At 42.9% G+C, this 22,084-nt stretch overlaps 2 protein-coding genes across 4 annotated transcripts in view; one reads left to right on the plus strand and one right to left on the minus strand.

Moving 5' to 3' along the window:
• RANBP9 (RAN binding protein 9) overlaps positions 1–14,407 on the plus strand; it is a 71,404-nt gene extending 56,997 nt beyond the window's left edge. For all 3 annotated transcript variants that reach the window (XM_081522214.1, XM_081522213.1, XM_081522212.1), the window contains exons 11-14: positions 2,318–2,439; positions 4,050–4,201; positions 11,182–11,293; positions 13,412–14,407. In XM_081522214.1, coding sequence (XP_081378340.1) covers positions 2,318–2,439; positions 4,050–4,201; positions 11,182–11,293; positions 13,412–13,542 — 517 coding nt within the window. In that variant the 3' untranslated portion in view covers positions 13,543–14,407. The remainder of the gene's footprint in view (positions 1–2,317; positions 2,440–4,049; positions 4,202–11,181; positions 11,294–13,411) is intronic.
• A 701-nt stretch (positions 14,408–15,108) lies between these two features.
• On the minus strand, positions 15,109–19,393 carry NOL7 (nucleolar protein 7). Its single transcript, XM_081522231.1, has 8 exons — positions 19,077–19,393; positions 18,914–18,974; positions 18,247–18,305; positions 16,816–16,847; positions 16,353–16,434; positions 15,923–16,044; positions 15,766–15,843; positions 15,109–15,290 (listed from the first exon to the last, which is right to left on the minus strand). The coding sequence occupies exons 1-8, from the start codon at positions 19,337–19,339 to the stop codon at positions 15,214–15,216; spliced, it is 774 nt and encodes a 257-aa protein (XP_081378357.1). The 5' UTR covers positions 19,340–19,393; the 3' UTR covers positions 15,109–15,213.
• Positions 19,394–22,084: the final 2,691 nt, after the last annotated feature.

A 22,084-nucleotide genomic window follows, 5' to 3' on the forward strand; every position in this document is an offset into this window, starting at 1 on the left:
GAGGTGTTCCCGTCACGGGGCTCAGACACACTCGAGTTTCTATGCATGAAACCTAAAGGTTCGTGAGATGCAACCGTTTGAATGAAATGCTAGTGTGTGAGGGCAAGTTCTTATGGATTTTTATCAATTTGATTGATGTTGATTTGGTCTTAGAACATGAATTGATGGGTCACACTGCGTTTTGGGGGGATATGCAAAGTTCTCCCATTGAAGGAGACAGAACCTAATGTTTGCAGTGACTCTCAATGGAAATGTGATTCTGGAGAAGTGCATGTAAAAATCTGTATTTACAAATTTGGAGATTATTCAGAATTTCCAGCTTATCTGTTACAAATGACAAGTATGTATTGAAATAATGGCATTATGTGGTACGGTTGTGAAATCCACAAAAATGATCCGAGAAGAACAGTAGGAAAAGGGACTGTCTTGCTGAGGAGGTCCGGGTAGGCAGTAGAGATGACACACTGCAATATGAAATTAGAATATCGTAGTAACCATTTTGTATGGAGAGGTAAACAACTAAGCCTTTAGTGCATCATCATACTTTATAGTATTTATTAATAGTACTTTATGATTGTTAGACGGTTCTACCATAGTTTGAGGGTAGAATTGCAGTGACTTTGTTGAGTTTTTCACTTAAATACTATGCTCATGGCAGGAAGTTGCTAAAGAGACCTGTAATTACCTGAGTTGAGGGAAGCAAGCTGAACGGAAGGGGTTGATGACACAGCATCCTCTTTTGTGTGCAGCATAGAAGAAAGTAAGCTCTTAAACTGCCTCATACTGTTAAGCAGCAACAGTTATTTTCCAGTCGATAATGACTTTCCTTACGACAGTGTTGTGAAGTAGGCAAAGATGGTATTAACTAACTATGAAAACCATTTTACAGATGTAGAGCTGAGTACCAGAGAAGTAAATGGCTTTTTTAAAGGTGAATAATTAGTAACTAGTAAGTTGCAGAACGATGACTACTTCCCAGGGTGTCTGACATCTAGACTCGCACTTTCTCCATTGGACTCCCCGTGAGAAATGCTCTTCTCCCCACCCGCCTTCTCCTCCATCCCAGCTTCTAGTCAAGCTGTAAAATTCCACTTCAGTTGTTACCTCTTCCAGGACGATTTCTTACCAATTCTCAAATTTCATGAAGATACTAAATGAGCTTTTCTAACTGACGGAGATGTGCTGGGGCCACGCCCCGTTCTAGATCTCTGAGTGTCCCTGTACCTTGATGGTCTTACGGACAGAAGTGTGTATGCACCCACTCACCCAGGCTGGCGACCAGTGGTTACCTTTGCCGGCATTATGCATAAAGTGCTTTTTGCTTCTCTGCATTCGATGTTGTTGGTTTTTTTTTTCTCCTACAAATGAATATACATTGCTTTTTTAATGAGAAATGATCATTTTTATTTATTTAAATATTTTCTCAGTTTTCATCAAGTGTTTCCTTCTGGACTGTATAATCATTACCTAGATCTTCATAGGAGAAATCTGGAAGGTTAGATATTGTTGCTTGGGGTGTGGATGGAATGAAGGGCGAATGTCGGCAACCTCAGTGTGGCCACTTAGAGCTGTTGGCACGTGTTATTCGTCCAGTCAGTGTGAAATGGGCGAGTTGGAAACGCCTTAGGTATCTCCAAAACAGCATTTCAAAAATTAAGACTCTGCAGTATATTTAGACTCTTCAGCCAATAAGAAAGCCAGTCAGAGAAAAGTAATGTTGGGTTCTGAAAAGGCTGAGGGGATGAGACTGAGTAGTCGTTTTTCGTGTTACCACTTACCTTTGAGAAAGAGTCTAATTTTGCATAGTAAGAACAAATGCCAAAATGCCAAGACCGTTAGAGAAAAAAGTCGTCTAGAAGCAAGCTGAGTATGAGGGCAGGGAGAGAGGTGAAATGAGGTGGGTCCCAGGAGTAGTTTGTTTTGTCAGGGAGGTTTTTCCCTCACATGCTGGAAGTGAATGCTTGTGGGGCTGGGGGTGGCATTTTAGGGCAGGAGTTGATTAAATGAAGTGCAGATCTAAGTTTGAAAGATAGTGGGAAATACGTGCTGAAAAACGATTTCTCCATAGTAATAGGAAGTCTTAAATCCACTACATTTTAGTACATGTATCTTTTTCCTTCTTTATCTCCAGGACTACAAATTCGTTACAAGTTAGCTACATCTTTGGCTTTGAATACATTCAAGATTTAACTAAATACCTTTTTTGCAGATTGCTATTGCCTTATGAAGTCAGTTTTATAAGTAGGCTCTGTAGTGGATATTAAACTAAGCTGCAAGTGTGCTATTTCTAAAATTAGGTTTGTTTTTTCATTTTCAGTAATGATGTAGACATGGAAACAGATCACTACTCCAATGGAGTTGGAGACACTTCATCCAATGGTTTCCTAAATGGTAGCTCTAAACATGACCACGAAATGGAAGATTGTGACACCGAAATGGGTCTGCAGTGATATTTCTTACATTTTTAATAGAAAATGATGACTACAAGGTTATGTTTTTACTTGTACTGATTCACAGCTGATGAACATAAATCAAATTTAAAGATGTGTGTGCCATTGGATTTGATAGTAACATATTCTCTTAGAAGTCTCTGAGAGTGGATTGCTAGAGAGAGTAGAGTTTAATTTTTTAGTATCTTCTGGAGTTTCTTTGCCGAACTGTTTCTGCACAACTGTAGCGCTTTCAGTAGTGCAGCAGTGCTAACTTATTAGTTAGTGTTCACTATCCTGTAAAAGGATCGGTAAGGTTGGAGATAAAAAAAGTTTGTGTACCTGTTTCAATATAGCCAATATAGATAGGCCACATGGGTAGAGATGATTTTATAAATTCTAATCAAATTTTCTTTAATTCATTTAACCTGAATATATGCAACTGTTCATAGTTCGGTGCCTGGCAGGTAGTAGGTGCCTGTTTGACACCCTCCCTTGGTTCCTTCCCCCTCAATATTATGTGGCTGAAAAATACATTAGCATGCATAATTTTACTTTGTGGACAACTTGTGTAGTAAATTGTACCATAAAGTTAAACAATAAGCAAACTTTCCCATCAATTGGAGAGTGAAAATTACTGAAGCTTATAAATTCTTATTTGATTTTATAGTATTTTGATACTAAAAGGAATTTATTAAAATTGCTGGAAACTATTTTATAAATGCAAACTTAATATTACTTACACAACCACCTTCTTGTTTAGGATCATATGTTCCAATGTATAATTCACTCTTTCAAGCAAGGAGTATGACTGAAAGGCAGCCTAGTTTTACCTTATCAAATATTAGCAAGCAGCTTCAATATTCCAAGAATATTGTGCCTAGGGATAAAGAGCAGGAGTTCTAGAGCCAGATCACCTGGATTTGAATTCTGCAACTGCCACTTACTAGCTGTGTAACCTTGGGTGAATTACTTAGGAGCTCTTTGCCTCAGTTTCTTCATCTGTAAAATGGGTGTAATGATGACTGCCTGTAAGTGCTTCATAAACATTAACTGTTACCATCATGATTAGCGATTTATATACTGTTATTAGTGATGTATACTTTTCGCATTATTGATCAGTGATTAGTATACTACTTTTTCCTAAAAGTAGTATAATTAACCCTTTTGATTAGGTACAGCATTGTCTGTGTTTTTATTGGAGTCATTTAGACTGTCTTACCTTCTAACTGTTCTGTGTCAGCTAAAGTAGCCTGGGAAGCAGTTACTTATTCCTTTTTGTTCTTTTTTTGCAATGTTGCTGTATTTTTAGAAAATTGTGCTTAATTTTTCATAACATTTTCCTTGAGACATGTACATCGGTAACACTGAAAGCTTGTCACCTGACTTTCAACTCCAAGCTAGGTAGATATTGGGTCCTAGACTCATAAGTCCTAGAGAAAGTATTCCTTGTAGCTACAAGGTTCCATATTATAAATTAAAAAGAAACCTCATATTTAGGTAAAATATTAGGAAGTAGTTACTAAATGAAACATCCAAACTGTTGTAAGCAATTTATGTTTGTTTCTCCATTGTATGCCAAACGTAAGGTAGTGAAATACCTGTTTGTTTCGCTTACAGAAGTTGATTCAAGCCAGTTAAGACGCCAGTTGTGTGGAGGAAGTCAAGCTGCCATAGAAAGAATGATTCACTTCGGAAGAGAGCTGCAAGCGATGAGTGAACAGCTGAGGAGAGAATGTGGCAAGAACACAGCAAATAAAAAAATGTTGAAGGTAACTTTGTCTTCCCTTGAAAAATTGTAAATGTGTGGATGAAACTAGAATGTCATTTTGTAAAACACTGAGCAGTACTGGAGTTACTGTGGGGAAACTTGGACACGAACTCCTCCCTGGCTTCCTGCCCAGTCGAGTGAAAACGTGCTGCGATGGGGTGAGGTGGCCAGGCTCTGCTGGAGAAAGCGCTGGATTTCAGTAAAACATGTAGATTAGACCCCAGGTCTGCACTTCTCAGTGTCATGTGCCTCTTGTCAACTTGGTTTCTTAGTTTTATTTTCTCAGCTGTAAAATTGGCAGAGTTCTTAGGAGAAATGTGAGTATGCTGATGAAACGGTAAATGTGAGATGTTTTGATTTTAGTAAACATTGCTTAGGGTTGCAGCAAACTGAATGTATGATATGTGGCTTTTATTTTGATGGTGATTGGAGAAGGGTTGGGTCGTCTTTCACTGAAGAGTGAAAACATTCTCAGGTCTCTTCTGGATTGATGCCTGTGCCGGGTGGTGATAACGGGGAAGATGGAAACACTTCACTTAGTTAGCCACAGCTCTGTGTAGCAGCTGAAGATGGAGTTTTGCCGCCCTTAAGTCAGCATTGCAGTCAGCTGTAGAGATGAGATTTTTTTTATGTTCACAGCAGTCCCACCAGCCCTGCAGACCTGTGAGACAGGAGCCTGGCCCTTGGGGTGGTGTGTTTGTTTTGTTTGCCCTGCATTAGGTTGGGCTCGGTGTTGGTTTGTTATAACATTTTCTTCTCAGTGTTTTCAAATAAGTCCAAAAAATGAAGGAGAAATGGCACATAGTGGCCTTGACACTGAGACTTTGGGTACCGAAGGGGAGGGCGAGCCCCGGGACTCCCACCATCCCTTCCCGAGGGCCGGTGAGCAACACCGAGGAGCGCTAAATAGGTATAAAATCAGAGGAAATAACCATCCCAGCTACCTGCACTCATAGCTTTAGTACAGCACCTGTGTAGGCAGAATGTGCCTTTCTTGGAAGGTTAAAGAAAGCACTTTTATACTTCCAGATAAAAAGGCATGCATAACTTGATTTTTCCAGATTGCAAATTTTCATCCTTTTATTAGGTTGGTGCAAAAGTAATTGCGGTTTTTCATTGTTGAATTTTGCCATTTGCTGTTGGAATACATTCTTAAATAAACGTGATTATGTTATATACATCATTTTAATGTGCATTTGTTTGCTTTTTTGCTAATGACTTATTTTAGACTGTAGAAATGATGTTAGACAAACAGAAAATTCGAGCAGTTTTTTTGTTTGAGTTCAAAATGGGTTGTAAAGGAGTGGAGACACCAACACCAACAACAACATTTGGCGCAGGAACTGCTAACGAGCGTACAGTGCAGTGGTGGTTCAAAAAGTCTTGCAAAGGAGACAAGAGCCTTGAAGACGAGGAGCGCAGTGGCCGGCCATCAGGAGTTGACAACAGCCAGTTGAGAGCCATCATTGAAGCTGTTCCTCTTAAACTACATGAGAAGTTGCCAAAGAACTCAGCGTCGATCATTCTGTGTTCATTTGGCACATGAAGCAGATCGGAAAGGTGAAAAAGCTTGAAAAGCAGGTTACTCTTGAACTGACCGATAATCAAAAAAATTGTCATTTTGAACTGCCTTCTTCTCTTATTGTACTAAACAACAACGAACCATTTCTCGATTGAATTGTGACGTGTGACAAAAAGTGGATTTTATGTGACACCCAGTTGAGTGCTTGGACCAAGAAGAAGCTCCAAAGCGCTTCCGAAAGCCGAGCTTGCCCCAAATAAAGGTCCTGGTCACTGTTTGGTGGTCTGCTGCCCGTCTGATCCACTACAGCTTTCTGAACCTGGTAAAACTGTTAACATGTGAGAAGTATGCTCAGCAAATTGATGAGATACACCAAAAACTGCCACGCCTGCAGCTGACATTGGTCAACAGAATGGGCCCAATTCTTCTCTGTGACAACGCCCAACCGCACGTTGCACAACTTACACTTCAAAAGTGGAACAAGTTTGGCTACAAAGTTTTGCCTCATCTGCCATATTCACCTCACCTCTTGCCAACCAACTACTACTTCAAGCATCTCAACAACTTTTTGCAGGGAAAATGCTTCCACAACCAGCAGGAGGCAGAAAATGCTTTCCAAGAGTTCGTCAAATCCCAAAGCATGGAATTTTATGCTACAGGAATAAACAGGGTTAATTCTTATTGGCAAAAATGTGTTGATTGTAATGGTTCCTATTTTGATTAGTAAAGATGTGTTTGAGCCTCCTTATAACGATTTAAAATTCACCATCTGAACCAGCAGTTACTTTTGTATCAACCTAATACAACTTTGTAGAATCTTTTCAGCTATCAACAGTGCTAAGAAACTTACTTCTTAGGCTTTATTATTACTTCATATATCCAAAGCTATCCATCTGGGAAACTTCCTTACTAGGTACTGGGTTGTTTTAGGGCAGTGGTTCTCATCCTTTTTGGTATCTAAACCCTTTAAAACCGATTAAAGATTCCCAAAGGACTTTTGTTTGTATGACTTATATTTATTGATTTTTCTCTACTAGAAATTAATACTAAAATTATTAATTCACTTTAAAATAACAAATCATTATAGGTATTTTTCATAAAAGTGTTATTTAATCTTTCTAAAATAAAACAATGAGAAGAGAGTGGCATTGCTTTACATTTTTATTAATCTCTTTAATGCCAGGTTTAATAAAAGGTAAGCTGGATTCTTGTCCCTACTTCCGCATTCAGTCTTGTATGAGCTCACGCATCATGTCACCCCTGGAAAGCCCCACTGGGAGAGCTGTGGGGGAACAGGAGGGAGAGAAGAGCCAGTGCTCTCCCAGTAGTGGCGTCATGAACATAGTTTGGGCCTCAAAAGAGCCCGTGAAAGGGTCTTGGACCCGGTGTCTCTGGAGAGAACTGATGTTTTAGGAGATATTTTGGAGATAGGAAATGTTTTTTTAAAAAGAACTCGTAGACATTTTTACACTGTTTTCTTGTTAAAACTTTATGCTAATTGAGTATCATTTTATGTAGTCCCTTTGAAAATTTAACATTTCACTCCATGGCTTATTCTTTGATTGTAATTTGTGTGAAGCACAGAAAAGGGCATTACATGGCCTGTTCTCAGAGATTCTCCTTGATTATATGTTGAATCAAGTGAAGAGGTAATTTATCATCTCGGGATCGCGGGTGGCTTGGACTTTGCACCTCTGACTTCCGTGCAGATGCTGCCTGCTGTCTCAGTGTGCTGAGCCGCTTCTCACCCTCCCCGGGCTTAATCTCCTCCCAGGTAGACACAGACCTGAGCGACTGACCCAGTGGTGTCTCGGCACCTAGGGGACAGTGCTGGAGGATTTGTGTTGGAGGGGGACACAGAGAGGACTTTTGTTTGCCTTGATTAAGAAGGATTAGAAATTAGTGCTTTTTTCTTTTATTCTTCACTTCAGGTCATGGGTAGCTGAAGTGGGTTTTTTTTATCTTTAATTGTTTTTGAATTTGCACAGACTTGTGAAGCATATATACCTATGCAGAGACAGATGTCGTAAAAGCTGAGGTGAGGTTTGCCTGCGGGACCGAAGGGCCCCTGGTTGTTCCGCTTCTCCTCAGGCGTGGAGTAGCAGGCACCCGGCAGACCCTTGGAGTAGCCCACCCCCCCACCCCCCGTGCTGAAAACGGGCTGGAGGCTCCTGCTGCACCGGGCCTCGCTTGACCTTTTTCTCATTTTCTCAGTCTTCCTCTCCTGCTTTCCTGTTGTCTTTGTTTTTCTTGCTTACCCGCCTGAGTCTGCCAGTGGCTCCCGAGAGAGCGCCCTAAATTGTTCAACAGCTGTTTATTGAACTTGGCAGAGCGGAGGGTCAAGCTGGAGGGCTGGGTGGGTCAGGTTAGAATGCGCAGCGCGTCTGCAAGTAGCTCTTACTCTAGTAACTGAAGCAGAAATTGAGTCATTTAGACACACCTTGTTGAGAAACTGCTACTGATTTTAAGCCAAATGTAAGTACAGTTTGAGAATCTTACCTAAATGTCGTATTTCCCTCAGAAATTATTTCCACTGAGGTAATTTTTCTTTCTAAAATAACCCATAATACCATGATATTTTACTGGTATTTTCAGTTTTCTGCCTTAAATGCATGGGCATATATTAGTATTTCATCTGGCTGGTAATTGTAGTTATCCTCTCTTGTATTGTTCTTACTGTCATAAAAATGTATTTCCGGTTCCCAGGTGGTGCTAGTGGTAAAGAACCGGCCTGCCAGTGCAGGAGACATGGATTCAATCCTTGGGTCAGGAAGATGCCCTGGCGGAGGGCATGGCAACCCATTCCAGTACTCTTGCCTGGAGGATCCCAGGAACAGAGGAGCCTGGTCGGCTACAGTCCACGAGGCCCCAAAGAGTCGGGACACGACTGAGCGACTAAACAACTCCTATTGCTATACTGGAAAAAATTGAAGTTTTCTAGGTGTTTTAGGATCCAAGCTCATACCCATGGCTCCCACATCCAGGGCTTTTCTTTTCCCTCAGCCTGTTTCTGTGTAGCTTGAGCCTGTTTCTGTGGCTGCTTCTTGTGACACAGTACACTCGGTTAATAAGCAGTACACGGAGCATCACTGTTCACACGTCTGCCTTCCTCCCAGGACTGTGAGTCCTTGGAACAGTGACGAGGTCCTGGTGATGCCCATCTCTGTCCAATACATACTCGTTCAACCGTACTGAAAATATGGGGCCAAAATCTTAGACTTTTTTGCTTGTAATATTTAGATTGGTAATTGAAAGAAAGTGTTTTTACTAAACGTACAGGAAGTACTAGCTGTGGTGGTAACCTCTCACGGCCTCAGTTTGCTTCTAAGATGGGCATAAACATCCGCCTCCTAAGGTTATTGTGAGGATTAAATGAGATGGTACACGTTAGCCCTTGAAACAGTGCCTTGCACAGTGTTAGCGCACAGTGTGACTACCATCACAATCTTTTTTTTCTGTTAATGTTTTAAATACCAGGAGGTGTAGACAGAATGGTCTTGATGGGAGATTTGGAACTGCAGCATCACACCTTTTGGGGAGCAAGTAAGGATGTAGATTCAGGAGCATAGTCTTGTGCTTAAAGTCTTATGTAGCGATTATTCCTTGGACAGATTCTTCAGTCTTTTAAAATTTACCTGCACTATAGGGATCGCAAAGACTTAGACACAACTGGGCAACTGAACTGAGCTGAACTGCACTATAGAGATGTACTTCATGAGATGGCTGTGGGTGGGGTGAATTAAGTCTTGAGCAAAGCTCAGTCTTTAGAAATAGTGATTGATCAGTTAGCTTCACAGGATAATCAGATATTAGTACTTTCTCCATGAATAAATTTAGATGGGGAGGGAACCAGAAACGGAATCTAGTAGCTTTGTGGGATGCAAAAGATATCTTAAATACTGTTAAGCAGGTCTTGGAATCAGCAGGTGTATGAAACTTTTTTACCCCCCTTTGTATCCAGCACCTTGAGTAGCTGCAGGGGATCAGAATAGTATAAGTTCTTCAAAGAACTTTCATTAATAGCTGGGGCAGGAAGTCTAATGTGAATGAAATGCTCAGCAGTGTAGGACAGTGGATGGGGGAGCCTAATGTATTCCTGTTGTCAACCTCAGACCGCACAGCTTTGCTTAATGGGCAGTTCTTCTCTCGTCGCCACAACATAGAGGCCAACTCAGATGAGCAAGGACAAGGACAGACTTGACCAGGAAGCCTTCTCCTACTAGCAAGATGACTCAAAGGGTGCTGGAGCAGTTTACCTGGGAAGATGGTCTTCTTCAGGAATTTGTCTTCCACATTTCAGTGACCAGCATTTTGAGTGTTGTTACTGGATTCACTGATTTAGTTTCCTTAGCACTTCTCCACGTACCCCTTGTGAATTGGGAAAGTGTCCTATGTCTAACTGTCTATATCTGTATCATAATATTACTTTGGATTAGGGTGTTGATTTCTGGCAAAACAGTGGTTTATCATTCATTGAAAGATTAGAGTGAACTGACATGGCTAATTTCTTTAGCTCAGTGAGTCCTCATAAACTGCAACAGGACCTCTTATAATCCCCAGGATGTGTGTGGGGGGGTTGTGCTCAGTCGTGTCTGACTCTTTGCAGCCCCATGGACTGTAGCCCTCCAGGCTCCTGTGTCCTTGGAATTATCCCAGCAAGTATACAGGTTGCCATTTCCTCCTCCAGGGGATCTTCCTGACCCAGGGATTGAACCTGCAGCTTCTGTGGCTCCTGCGCTGGCAAGCGAATTCTTAACCACTGAGCCACCCGGGAAGCCCAATCCCCATTATACAGATGATGAAACTGATACTTAGGGAGGTTGTTCTTGCCAAAGGCTACACTGGTGATGCAGCTTAACTTGAGGCCAACGTCTAAAACCATTGTAGTTACGTCCTCCCACAGAAAGACAAGAGCCATCACCTGAAAGGAAGGCTGTATGTCAGTTACTTCAGGAGGGGCGGTCTGAAGATGGTTGGAACGCCTGAGTGTTCCTGAAGGGGAGCTGGTTGGTTTTTTTTGATCACTGAGTTTGAGAAGACGTCCAGTAAGATGTATCCAGTTTCCCCCGTCTATTTTTTAAAAAGTATATGGGCAGGTTGTATCCTTTTAATGTCACATTCCTATCAGTGGTCATTAATTGTAAAGCGTCTGAATGTTTTGTCTTTATAGTAGCCCATTCCACAAGAATGAGTTTTTTCTGTTTTTATTTCTGTTCTATATGTTTTGTAGGTATAAGTGGTGGATGGTGAAAATGGCTGTTTATAAAAAATATGAAAACAAATCAGATTTTGCTGCAAAATCTAATTGTTAAAAAACAGTCTCATAGTCACAGGGGTAAATGAGTTTTAAGTGTTAATCCAGTGCCTTAAGGTTGTATTTTACCTGTCTCTCAAGTTGAAACCATAGTGAGACAGACACTGAACTATCTGAATTAATCAACTTGCTATGTTTTCAACAGGATGCATTCAGTTTACTAGCCTATTCAGATCCTTGGAACAGCCCAGTTGGAAATCAGCTTGACCCAATTCAGAGAGAACCTGTGTGCTCAGCTCTTAACAGTGCAATATTAGGTAAGTGAAGCCAGAAAGCACAGCTTCAACTAGTCTCTTGAGTATTTGAGACAGTATTTGTGCTGGCTGGCATTTATCCTGTGGTAAAATCTTAAGGGAAATGTTTTCTACGTTTAAAAAAAATTACCTCACAGCATAGAAAGATTCCTGTTATCTCAGTCCCAGATTAAATGGATTCAAATGGAGTAAAAACAGTACATTGGGGTGTATCCTGTGATGTCTGGAAAACAACTTTCTGTGTGAATGTGGACACAAGCATTCCTGGCCTGGGTCACCCGTGCCCAACCTCCCAGCACACTGAAGATACTGGCTCCGGGCTTCCCGGCTCTTCAGTGCTGTCAGCCCCAGCTCTTGGAGACGCAGGCTATGTGCATTAAAGTTCAGATTTAACTACATGCCCTTACCTAGTGAAAAAGGGAGGGAAGGGGGGGAGAGTAGCAATAAGGAGGCTTAGCCAGAGGGAGCCCAAAGTGACAAGCAGGGACTTGCTGTCCCCTGACTGGTGGCCATTCCTGTGAGCAGAGTGTGGTGTTTATAAACTGAACAGATACTCTTTAAATGAATTCAGTAACTGCACATTTTATGCATTTATATATAAACTACATAGGGTTGATTGTTTACATAAAATGACATTTTAATATCTGGGCAGCTTTTTTCAAAGGGAATTCGGTTGAGAGTGACTTTTCACCTTACATTTTAGAATGTAATTCCTCAAGAAAAGTGGGAGCTACCAGTTGAAAGTCTGTCGTGTGCTGTTTGGCCCTGTTAGGCTTGGGAGCTTTGAGGAACACGTGAGACACTCTTAGGTGAGAGCAGCGCACACACAGTTGGTGTGTAGGCAGGAGACCTGGCGCGAAGGCCAGGGCGTAGATGGCTGCAGTGTAAAGGGAGCAATTTCGAGTTCTGGCACTGGGGCCTTCATCTGCTTCTCTGCCCTGATGAAGTTCATTATTAACTCACTGTGTGGTGGCTTAATACTGACGTTTTGGCGTAGAAAGTGGTATTGTGTTACAGTTTTCTCACATTTAGAATTCATATATAATAATAACTTTCTTTGGTTAATATGTTGTCTTTGGTTATACAAAATTAATTTAGCTCTACTGGTAAAAAATAAGTATACTTAGTAGCAGTGCTGGGATTGTAGGGCAAATTATAGTTTACTGTAACTGTGTTTTTGAAATGACTACATTATAGGTAATCATGAAGCCCTAATTGCTTTGTATGTGGGTAACACTCAGACTTGGAAAGAATTTTGAAGAAAAGTGACCAGTTTTCATATGACAGTTAAGAATCTTGGATTCTCCAGGGGAATTAAAATTTCAAGTAGTCAATTGCTTAGGACCATTATCCAAGATATATATATACTCATATATTGTGCCATAAATTATGTAGTTCCACTATAAATAGTGTTTAAATTTATTAAACATATATAATTCCTGCAAAAGAAATGACAAGACTTAAGCTGCTGTGGGTCTGTGTGTGCATATTTATAAATACTGTGCTATATTATAGAGCTTCATGCCTCAAGAGTGCTTCAAGTTACATTACTGGTATGTGATGCCTGCAAGTTTTGTATGCCAAAAAAATCTCAAGGACAATTATAACAGATGTGCCTCCCTTGGCCAAAATAAAACTGTACCAAAGTGCCTACCAACCCAAATAGCATTCACCACTATACCCTGGAGAGGAGTAGGCAGCCTCTTACTGGGTTGTATCCCCAGAAAGAGGAAGAATCCATCAGTGAAACTTGACTGAAAACGGACGCTGGTCAGACAGAACAGAGATACTGAATAGTCCTTACTCCCCAGTGCAAACGTTAGTTAAGAAATTACATCATTCCCGTCATAGGAAGTATGGAAGTAAAAGTTTTTGAATATCTAACTTCAAGTCTTAATTCTGCAAGAATTTGTTATTACTTGAATACCCAGTGACCATAGTACCTTGTCAAAGTAGATGTCCAAGGTATTGTTTGCTTAAAAACCGCTTTTGCTACTTAGCTTGTTAAGAGCAGTACAGGCATCAGTAATTTTGTAAGCAATGCAGTCTTTTCCTGATTGACAGATGCTGTTTAAGGTGTCTGGCTAATTGCCGTTTCCACTTTTAATCATTTTTCCTCAGAAACCCACAATCTGCCAAAGCAACCTCCACTTGCCCTAGCCATGGGACAGGCTACCCAGTGTCTGGGACTGATGGCTCGATCAGGAATCGGATCCTGTGCTTTTGCCACAGTGGACGACTACCTACATTAGCTATGCATTTTCGGAGCTCACACTTATATTGTGGCATATAGACAACATGGAAGTAGACCAGCTCTGCTGATTTGAAATTTAGATTTTTTTAATTATGTACTGGGGACAGGTTTTTGTCGCTTTACATTGCTTCCTAGTTTACAGCATGATGCAAATGATTTTCTAACTTAGTGTTAGGAGAAATTATTTTCCATCTTTAACCTCTTAGTTGTCTAAGAGTTAAATATTACTGAATTTCAGACATTCAAATTGATCATCACAAATCCTTTAAAACAATTACCTAAAAGAAACCAAAAAATCCTGCCTTCTTTGTTGGGGGGAGAGAGGGGGGGAAGGAAACGGAACAAGTTGTGTTTGTGTTAGCATGTGGGTGATGTAAACTTCAAATTGGGAGGTATTCTGACCCCCGCTCCCATATAAGCATTCAATCAGTGTAACTTGCAAAATGCATAAACATCTGACAGTTTGAATTTATAGTGTTGATGGAAGAAATCATTTTTAATGTGTACTGTAAAACTTGAAATACTCAGGAGCTGAGTGAATATGTTTGTTGCTACTTACAATCCCAACCTGTTAGTCCCAGTAGTTTTGTTTTAACATGGTCTTTCTCAACTTTGTTTCCTGTTTAACTACAGATGACTTCTGTTGTAGACTCACAAGTTGAACTGTTGTATTATAACAGTATTACATGTCAACAGTGTGGTTATGACCTTTATTTATATAAAAACCAAATATTTAGTCAATTTACCGTGTCTTAATTTAATCTTTGTACACCTTCCATTTTTAAGTGCTTAAAATGAGTACTATATTGCAATAAAAATGTAGTGATATAATTAACCAGCCATTAAAAATTTACTTCTACAGATACCAGAGTGTCAATTGAATTTATACATTAGGTACTTGCATACTTAGGATTAATATAAAGTTAGAACAAGTAAAATGAATGGTTGCTACTATAAATCTGAGCTCTGCAACCTAAGACTGCCTTGCTTTTACTGGCCTCCCTGGATTAGGGCCAAACCTGATACTATAGGTGATACAGAAAGCAGGAAGTTACTCTTTTTTTCATAATCATCATATAGCATGTGACTTGCCAGTTTTAAAGCAAACCCCCAAACTGGTTAAAAGTAAAATGTAAACAAGCTCTGCAACAGAATGACCATATCCTTTGGTTTGGCAAAGGTGTCTGTTGGCTGTACACTGAGTCTTAAATCTTCTTTTAAAAGAACAGATTATCTACACTTGGATACTGCACTCTTCCACACATTCTGTGACATTCTCACCAGTGGCACCAAAACACCCGAGACAAACGCATCTGAGAGCTTCAGTAAGAGACGCCTACTGCCATACCAGGGGTCGGGGTGTAGCAGAGGTGCCCTGCTGGTGTGGGTACTGCTTGTGGTCAATAAAATGGGAAAACAGTTACAAAAAGAAAGGAAAACAAGTCCTTTTAAATTGCTGCTTCCAGGATGCTCAAAGACTAGGAGGCACAATTATACGCCAGGTGGATGAAGTGTGGCTAGGTACTGCCCCTAAGAGACTTGAGATTCTTATAATGACTCTTCAGAAGGATTTATAAGTGATTTATTTATTTTTTTTTCAGAAAAATTAAATTCTTTAAATAACTAGGTTCTGTACATACAAAGTACTCGTTCTTCATCTAGCTTTGATTTACTTCTTAGGAGTTTTCATCTTTCTGACCATCCAGCGTTTTGTAAACCTCTTAGCATTTTGTTTTCTCTGAGATCCTAGAATAAAAGGTTTTGTGCAGTTAAGAATAAAGAAATAAAATTTCCAAGAAACAATTCACAAATTTTCTACATAATTAAAATTTGTTGTATGTACACATATACTAGACTTCCCTGGTGGCTCAATGGTAGCAGAATCTGACTGCACTGCCAGAGACATGAGTTCAGTCCCTGGGTTGGGAAGATCCCCTGGAGGAGGGCATGGCAACCCACTCCAGTGTTCTTGCCTGGAGAATCCCATGGACAGAGAAGACTGTTGGGCTGCAGGCCCTGGGGTCCCAAGAGTTGGACATGGCTGAGCATACATGCACGTATCTACTACACTGACCTGTTCTTTAGACTAAGCAACTTTAAAATAGTAACAGAAGCCATTATAAAGAAAAAAAGATACTTCATGAGTATTTACTATCTCCTTAACAAAGAACATCATTCAATATATAAAACTCAGATTCAAGAGAACAAAGCCAAATCTTACCCCAAGTATTATTCAAAAACTGGGCTGCAGCCTTTTTCATCGGTAACCTCTTGTTTTCAAGAGACAGGAACTTGTTTACTAGGAAAGAGGATTATTTCTCATTTTTTTGTTTAATTCACAGTTAGAAAGGAAGAAAAACAGTCTGCAAAGAAATTACCAGTAGTTCTGTTGGTTCCAGGACCATATAAACAATTTTGTATGAAGGCTTTGGCTGCTGCTTGCCTTGAATCCCTCAAATCTTGATCTTTTAGCCTTACAGCCACGTAGCTTTTATTCTGGCTGGCAATCAATACAAAAGGTGAAAATGAGGCCATGCTTATTTTCAAAATAAAGTATTTCTGTTAGTTGACTCAAATAGTGGAGAAAAATCCCCAAATCCTAATTTTGTATAAGCACAGGTTAGACGATAAAAAGAAATTACAGGGCTATTTTACAACTAATGTTTACATTTTAGTAGAGCAAATACTTTTTTTTTTTTAAATACTAAAAATTTTCCACAGAGGATCTAATCTGAAACCGCTACTAATTGAGGTCATACCCCCCTCAAAGGTCACCTTTACATCCTACACACAAAGAAGACTTCTTACCCAACAGTCTGCACTTTCCGCACTTTAGCTTTCTTAGAGTCACTTCCTTTCTCTCGTTCTTCATTTTTCTTTTGCAAATTAACTAAAAAATTGAGTTAATATTTCTCATTAGCATTTGTGCACAAGTAAATCAAGAATATATACTGGAGTTTACTTTAAATATCCACTACACACCAATTTGTGTGATTGTACAAAATAAGCTAAAATTTAAAACTCTGTGCTCCCAGTGCAGGGGGCTTAGGTTCAACCCCTACTGGGAGAACTAGATCCCACATGCCAAAACTGAAAGATGTGCGTGCCGCAACTAAGACCCAACATAGCCAAATAAATTATTTTTTTAAAAAAAGAAACAAGCTAAAGCCTGCCAGGCCTGTTCCCATGCTCCTTCTCAGGGTCAACAACATTCGCAAATATCAGCAAATGCCCTTGACACTGAATGAGAGGTTACTTAAATAGTTCATACCTTCTTTCAACTTTCCCGGTGATTTCTTCACACTAAGGAAGAACAAGCAAAACACTGATTGGGATGGCCGAGAGCAATGATGACTCAAGTTATCACAAAATTTCAGCTGGTTTTACAAATAAGATAACCCCCTTTTACTACCACCATTCTCAATTTTTACTTAGCATCCTTAAAGTCACTCCCCAATGAGCTGTCAACAACTCCCAATCAACAAACTATACTAGGCTAGGAGGTTCAGAATTTAAAATCTGAAAGTATATTAGCAGGCTTCCAAAGAAGCAGATTGTTGTGGTTGATGGAGTTAAAAATATTTAAGAATTATGTAATACAGTATTTGAAACATGAAGTGGAAGGTGGTAGGCCTGGCTCACTTTATGTGGAGAGAGCTGAAAGGATTAATTGAACACTTCAGACACAAGAATGGAGACAAGCAATGGTAGTCTCAAGAAGTGTGGTCTAATGGAGAGAGAGTCAATAGGCAGAACCCAATGAGATGTCTAGACAGAAGTGGAAAAGCTGAATGGCAGGGGCAGTGATGGGGTAGAGGCAATAAGAAGGGACAGGTGACATCTGAACTTGGTTTTCAAAGATGTAAGGGACTTTGCCACCATGATGTATTCCGAATCTGAGTAACTCTTTGGAAAAGTTTTTCTACGGAAAAAGAACCACTGTCCTAGCAGGGCTAAGCTAAATTGAAAGCAGTAAGAGGAGACAAAAGGGAACAGGAAAAAACCAGCAAATATTTAATCTAAATATTCCATAGCACAGAGGAGAAAGAGGAGCTTTAAACATACAGTGGATGGCAAAGCTACTAAATGAAAAGGGGAACAAGGAGGAAAAAATTAGATGGCTTAGATGGTAAAGCATCTGCCTACAATGCGAGAGTCCCGGGTTTGATCTCTGGGTCGGGAAGATACCCTGGGGAAGGAAATGGCAACCCACTCCAGTACTCTTGCCTAGAAAATCCCATGGAAACAGTCCACAGGGTCGCAAAGAGTTGGACAGGACTGAGTGACTTCACTTTAACAAGAAGGGAGAAGCAGGTAAGGCAAGCACGGGGCAAGCTGACTTTTAGCAGCCTATGGATAACAGACTAGTACTCCACACCCCACTAAAGGATTCACTTCAAAACACTTTTATTCACACCATCTACCCTGCCCCTAGTACACTGACAATGGGCCACACTTTACTGTAGGAACTCATTGAGATCAGCAACTCAGAAGCTACAGTTACCCATGGGAAAAACAAAAATAAGAAACAGCCACAGAGAGAAAAGAAGTGGAACATTTCCCTCCATCTGTCTCACCAAATTCAAGGATCTCCCGTGTAGCTTTTTAATTTACACTTTAAAACTTCAGTTCAGACAAATGTACCAAGACAGCATTAAAACACTGTATGTAAACAAGTAATAAAATGAGATCCACCACTTACCTAGTTTGTGAAGCTGTAGTTAACTTCTCTAGAAGAGTATCTGGAAGGAGTTTTCTTTTCTTAAAGACATTAAAAAAAGAAATCAATAAAAAGTAAGGAACAGGACAACACACCCTGAACTGCTTTTGAAGTTACCATTTTAAGGACAGCCGTACCTCTAGGCAAATAAATGATCCGAACACTGCCCTCCACTACCTCTGAGCTGTGGGAAGACTGGGGCCCAAGCAACTCAGAGCCTACTCCTACTTCACTTGGAAGACGTGAAGGCTGGCAAGGGTGCCCGCTCTATTCCAACCCTCGGGTCACGTTATACACCGAGGGCAGTTCAGTCACGTCCACCTGTGGCCAATCTCCGGAACGTCAGAGCGCGAATCAAGCATCCTCTGCACGGCCCTCCGTTCACCCAGCGCGGCCTTCTCACAGCGACCCAGGTTCACATAAACCACCTCCGCCGCGCGTCAGAGGTGGGTCTGACCCTACGATATCAAGTGCACACACCTCTTCCCGACCCTATTTTGAATCGGTGGACAGCGAGGCGCACGAGCACGCTGCTGTCAGTGCTGTCGGAAGAGACCACCGGCGGCTCTCCTCCACCCCGCTCCCCCGCAGCCTTGAACTCTCCTCCGAACCGGCCCGTGAAACGCGCCCCGCTTTGCAAACCTCTAACCTTCTGTTCGATGAACAGCTCCTCGCGCCGCTTCCTCTTCTCCTTCAGAAGCGCTCTGTCCCTGGAAGAGACCGCGAAGAGTCAGAGGGCGGGGAAGAGAAGGGGGACGGTTAGGCGGCGCTTCCCCGCCGGCCCGGCCCGCCCGGCCCCCGGGGCTCCGAACCTGCGCACCGTCTCCCGAACTCGCCGCTCCTCTTCCTTCGCTTCGGCCTGGGCGCTGGCGAAAGTCAGCTCCTCCGGGGCCTCGTCGTCAAGCTCGTCGTCCCCCTCCTCGTCTTCCTCCAGCGGCTCGGCGGCCGCGCCGCTGCTGGGCTGCCCGAGCAGCAGCCCGTGCCCCGCCTCCTCCTCCGAGGCGGGCTGGCCCTCGTCCACCATCGCCGAGGCCGACGCCGGGGCGCGGGACGCGCGCGGCCGGAGCTGCACCATGACCCGAGCTGCGGAGCCCAGCGGCCGTCTTGACTTCTGACCCGGAAGCCGCACGCACGCGGGGAGTGACGCAAAGGGTAAGTGCCGCCGGGCCTCTCCCGCCCTCTGCAGGTTCGGAGGCCCCACCGCGCCGTACGGAGGCGCATGCGCAGAGCCGGGGAGGGGCGTGGCCTAAGGAAAGCGCCGGGCGTGCCCTTCCACCAGGCTCGGAGCCTGCGCGCCGTGGCCCTGCATGCCGGGTCCCCGCCCACGGCTACGGGAGCGGGTGGACTTGCTGGCTTGTGTCCGGGCAGGGGCGACCCGCGCTGCTGCCGCCTTGGCGGGGATGCCGAGAGCGTTGTTGCTTGGATCCCTGGGCTCCTCGGGGCGGGCTGGCGCGGGTCACCCCGCCCGGTGCCCAGGAACCCGGGGACCTCGAGTCCCGGTCGCCCTGTCGCCGCCTCTTTCCGTTAAGAGAGCCGCTCAGTTCAGTTCAGTCGCTCAGTCGTGTCCGACTCTGCGACCCCATGGACCGCAGCACGCCAGGCTTCCCTGTCCATCACCAACTCTCGGAGTTTACCCAAACCCATGTCCATCGAGTCGGTGATGCCATCCAACCATCTCATCCTCTGTCGCCCCCTTCTCCTCCTGCCCTCAATATTTCCCAGCATCGGGGTCTTTTCCAAAGAGTCAGTTCTTCACATCAGGTGGCCAAAGTATTGAAGTTTCAGCTTCAGCATCAGTCCTTCCAATGAATATTCAGGACTGATTTCCTTTAAGATGGACTGGTTTGATCTCCTTGCAGTCCAAGGGACTCTCAAGAGTCTTCTCCAACACCACAGTTCAAACGCATCAATTCTTCGGGGCTCAGCTTTCTTTATGGTCCAACTCTCGCATCCATACATGACCCAGAGAGCTGCTGCTGCTGCTAAGTCGCTTCAGTCGTGTCCGACTCTGTGCGACCCCATAGACGGCAGCCTACCAGGCTCCTCTGTCCCTGGGATTCTCCAGGCAAGAACACTGGAGTGGGTTGCCATTTCCTTCTCCAATGCATGAAAGTGAAAAGTGAAAGTGAAGTCGCTCAGTCGGGTCTGACTTTTAGCGACCCCATGGACTGTAGCCTACCAGGCTCCTCGGTCCACGGGATTTTCCAGGCAAGAGTACTGGAGTGGGATAGAGAGCCGCTGGGTCGATCTAATAATCAGTATTTGTAGATTCAGCTTCCTCCACTCCACACTCCCCATACAAGTGCCGTTTCAAAAGGAGGAAGTGCGCCATAGCAGCAGAACCCCATGCTTTGCAGTCCTGTTGTCACCAACGAGAAACAAGGTGGACAGACCCGCACTTACACAGATCTCAGCACCAACGTGCACGTGGCGACCCCGGCCGCCCTCTCGCAGGCATCTCTGCCCAGCCCTCGGCCGCTGCCTGTTCTGGGTCCGCACAGACTCTCCCTCCAGACTGACTGTCCCCCGCCACCGCCCCCTCCCACACACCTTTAGAACGTGAGCTCAGTAAGAGCAGGGACCCCCGCTTCCCGGCTGTGACCCGGGGACCTTGCCCAGTGACTGCCCATCGCACCCCCACTTAGTGACCGAACCCCGGGTACTGTGTATTTTTATGCCCCGCTCCACCCCCACTACACCTATTTCATTTCTTAGGGTACGTGGCCATTCAGTGATCTTTGTGTTTATTTTCTCCCACCTACTAGGCCAGTAAAGAAAACGCCTGCAATGCAGGAGACCCTGGTTCGATCCCTTGATTGGGAAGATCCCCTGGAGGAGGGCATGGCAACCCACTCCAGTGTTTTTGCCTGGAGAATCCCATGGACAGAGGAGCCTAGCGGGCTACAGTCCATGGTGTCACAAAGAATCGCACAGGACTAAACATGTGCCCATTATACAACAGCAGATGATCCATCATTCTCTGGGAACAAACCAAGCTGTTTCATGCTTACCTTGCATTTGGACATGCTCTTGCTGTACACAGTCCTCCCTTGGAACTCCTATTTATAACTGAAAAACCAATACCCAGGCTGACTTCCTCTCAAAGCCTTTCAAGCACCTTAATATCCACCCCATCCCCACCCTGCTCATCTCTAATTGCATTCTCGTCTGAATCTTTTCCTGTTGCTGTAGCTTCCATGATATATAATAGTTTCTGTGCCAGTGGTCCCAACCAAGTCCTTGTGAACTCCTTGAAGGAAGGTCCATCCCTCTTAATCACTGTATTTCTAATGTCTATCATAGAGTAGATGTTTGATAAATATTAAATTGAATAATTCTTCCTCACATAAATTTTGCAGTATTTTCAATTCGCTTTTCCTTTTCTCTTGGAAGCATTTCCTAGTTTAAAAACAAGAAGACCAAAACATGAACAAAAAGTATGAAATGGAACCAAAAAAAAAAGCTATAGGTACCAACGGCCTAGTAGGAAGGGGTTTACAAAGGATAGTTCTGAAATATCTGGGCCTTGGTCAGATAGAAATTACAAATTAAAAACATAGTCAGGCTTCCTCCACCAGTGTACTGGCTTCCACCGCTGCTAACACTAGGGCAATGTAGATAGAGTGATCTTTTGAGAAGCTCAACAGCAAACCTATTAGAAGGGAATGATGGTGTGTTATGTACAAAGAAGTGTTAACTGTTAGTCGCTTAGTTGTGTCCAACTCTTAGTGACCCCATGGACTGTAGCCCGCCAGGCTCCTCTGTCCATGGGATTCTCTAGGCAAGAATACTGGAGTGGGTTGCCGTTCCCTTCTCCAGC

The sequence above is a fragment of the Giraffa tippelskirchi genome, chromosome 8 (genome assembly GCF_054371585.1).
Source record: "Giraffa tippelskirchi isolate mGirTip1 chromosome 8, T2T-mGirTip1v1.2.pri, whole genome shotgun sequence".
Lineage (NCBI taxonomy): Eukaryota > Metazoa > Chordata > Mammalia > Artiodactyla > Giraffidae > Giraffa > Giraffa tippelskirchi.